At 29.8% G+C, this 2,418-nt stretch overlaps 1 protein-coding gene across 2 annotated transcripts; it reads left to right on the top strand.

The window, feature by feature from the left end:
* The first annotated feature begins 102 nt into the window (after nt 1-102).
* LOC111786484 lies at nt 103-1,496 on the top strand. Of its 2 annotated transcripts, XM_023666733.1 has the most exons (5): nt 103-152; nt 263-332; nt 717-890; nt 982-1,122; nt 1,259-1,496. In XM_023666733.1, the coding sequence occupies exons 3-5, from the start codon at nt 768-770 to the stop codon at nt 1,337-1,339; spliced, it is 345 nt and encodes a 114-aa protein (XP_023522501.1). In that variant the 5' UTR covers nt 103-152; nt 263-332; nt 717-767; the 3' UTR covers nt 1,340-1,496. The 2 variants fall into 2 exon arrangements, 1 of the variants encoding a protein (XP_023522501.1); XR_002813784.1 differs by having other exon boundaries at nt 711-1,122.
* Nucleotides 1,497-2,418: the final 922 nt, after the last annotated feature.

Raw genomic sequence — 2,418 nt, forward strand, 5'->3', positions numbered from 1 at the left:
AGCTACTCCGGCCCAAGCCTGTTTTTTAGCCCAAGAAAACCGGCCCATTTTAGGTCTTCAAAACTCATCATTTTTTCTGCCTTAGGGCTTCAAAACTATCATCTTCTTTCTTCTCTCCAGCCTCTTTTCTGCGTTTGCTCTCTCCGACATTTGTAACTTCTCTTTCTCTATTTATTATTATTATTTTTTTTATGTATGAATGTCCCTCGGTTTGGCTACTTGTTTACCCTCTCTCACTCTATTTATTTTCACCTATTTTTAGGGCTTCAAAACTATCATCTTCTTCCATTCGAGATTTCGTGCCTCTTCTCTGCGTTGCTCTCCGGCTATTTGTAACCTCTCTTTCTCTATTTATTTTCTTTTCTTTTATCCTCTCTTACTCTATTTATTTTCCTTATTTTTATTTTTATTATGTTTGTATGAATTTGTTTTCGTTATTTTTGTTTTCATTATGTTTGTATGACTTCCTTATTGATTTCTGGTTATCTTTGTTATTTGATTGATTTTTTTTTTTTTTTTTTTTTTTTTTTTTTTTTTTTTTTTTTTTTTTTTTTTTTTTTTTTTTTTTNGCTGATTCTCCCCTTGATATATTTTTAACGATGTAAATCTTAATCATTTTGGTTTATATATTTTAGATGTTCATATATTTTGAGAATATCAATGATTTTGGTTTTGGATACTTTAAATCTTATTAACAAACTAGATTAAAGAAACAGGTTTGGAAATATCAGACAAAGGGAAGTTTGTAGCTCCTAGAAGCAGATTTGATGGCTTCTTCAGACGATGATTCTTCAACTTACATTTCTGACGATGACTTTTATCAAGACGGTTACCGTAATCTTACCAAAGAAGAAGAGATAGAATATTTTCGCGCCCTTGAAGAAACCGAAGTTCGGTTTCTTTTATTTTAATGTTCTGCTATTAAATCTTTTAATATTCTGCTTATGAAATTGAAAGCTCCATCCTTATTTTTGTTTACAGGGTTTTGATGTACCAGATTTTGGTAATAATATCTTTGCCTTTGGTATTATCACTCCAATAAGATTGCATGACAAGCTCTCGCTGCTTGGAGAGATTCGAACTTCAGCAAGTGAAGCTATCAAGCATTACAATAGTGAAAATGTAATCGTTTTAAATCGGTTATGCCCATTGTGTGTTCTTTTACTAAATAAGAATTTGTTATTTCTCTCCATATGTTATTTTAGAGCTTTAACTCAACTCGGTTATTTATTAATGTTGATTTATTTTATATGGGTAGGGAACTGATTTTGAAGTTTGTAGATATCGTGAAGGTGAATCATGGAGGGACATGTGGGTCAATGTATTACATCACTTTTAATGCGAAACCCATGGGAACATGCACAGAATTTTCTAAGATAACTTTCCAAGCTAAAGTTTTTTACGGTATTCCTATTCCTACTGGATGTATCGAGGTTGACCTTTGCAGACCAAAAACCTCTCATTGAGAATGAAATGTTAGTTTCCTTTTGTTTGTATTTTGTATTGTTTTTTATTATATGACCCGTAGATGGTGGGAGCAATACGAAAATTAATCTAGGTTTAATATTTGGAAGAAAATTAATCTAGGTTTAATATTTGGAAAATAATTTCGAAAATAATGGTAGAAACTCAGTAATATTGAACTTGAAAAAAATAATATTATTATTTGAATATTTTTAACCTCTACCTTAATAATTTAATATTTTTTATTCTTTACCATTTTTAATTATCTTATATTTTTTATTTTATCATGTCTTTCAATTAGACCAACTTAAATTACATTCAAATCTAACTTGAATTACATTCAAATAAGAGGATTTTTTTAAAAATTGAGTATTACATTAATACACTATCCCTTAAGGTTAACAAATAATCAGGATAATAACTCTCCCATCTGCAAATCTTGTTGGAGAAATCGTGACTGAAATGACTGGAGAAGAATCGTCTTACTCGACAATCTTCTCTAACTATTTTTACTTGATATTCTGTGTCATACATTTTAAGTGAAATTGATGTTTACTCTCTTTAAACATACCAAACTCTTTTAACATAGATAAAAAGGGCAACTCATAATCATATTAATATGGATCTTGAAACAAACAAAATTAAACCTTCATATTCTAATGGTTTGGAGAACAACATTCTTTTTGGCATTTTCTCCCAATTAAACCAAAACATAATTTTTTTTTTTTTCTTTATCCCTCCCTTCTCTTCTTTATTATTGGATAAGATAATCTATCTAACAAATACATAGGACCTACACTAGTATTAACAAAATCTTGACTTACCTTCCTATAACCTCTAACTTCCCTCCCCCATTCTTCTCCCCACGAATTTTTGATGATCCAATATTTTTTACCACTATCATCTTTTCCATAACCCACAATCAAAACAGCATGTCAATTAAAAACCTTTATG

Source organism: Cucurbita pepo, unplaced genomic scaffold, assembly GCF_002806865.2.
Source record: "Cucurbita pepo subsp. pepo cultivar mu-cu-16 unplaced genomic scaffold, ASM280686v2 Cp4.1_scaffold001747, whole genome shotgun sequence".
Taxonomy (NCBI): Eukaryota; Viridiplantae; Streptophyta; class Magnoliopsida; order Cucurbitales; family Cucurbitaceae; genus Cucurbita; species Cucurbita pepo.

Excerpts from the sequence above, each read along its gene's own strand:
- LOC111786484 (XM_023666733.1), top strand. The coding sequence starts at position 768 with ATGGCTTCTTCAGACGATGATTCTTCAACTTACATTTCTGACGATGAC. Across the intron at positions 891-981 it reads GCGCCCTTGAAGAAACCGAA|GGTTTTGATGTACCAGATTT; the intron begins GTTCGGTTTCTT and ends TTTTGTTTACAG. Across the intron at positions 1,123-1,258 it reads AGCATTACAATAGTGAAAAT|GGAACTGATTTTGAAGTTTG; the intron begins GTAATCGTTTTA and ends TTATATGGGTAG.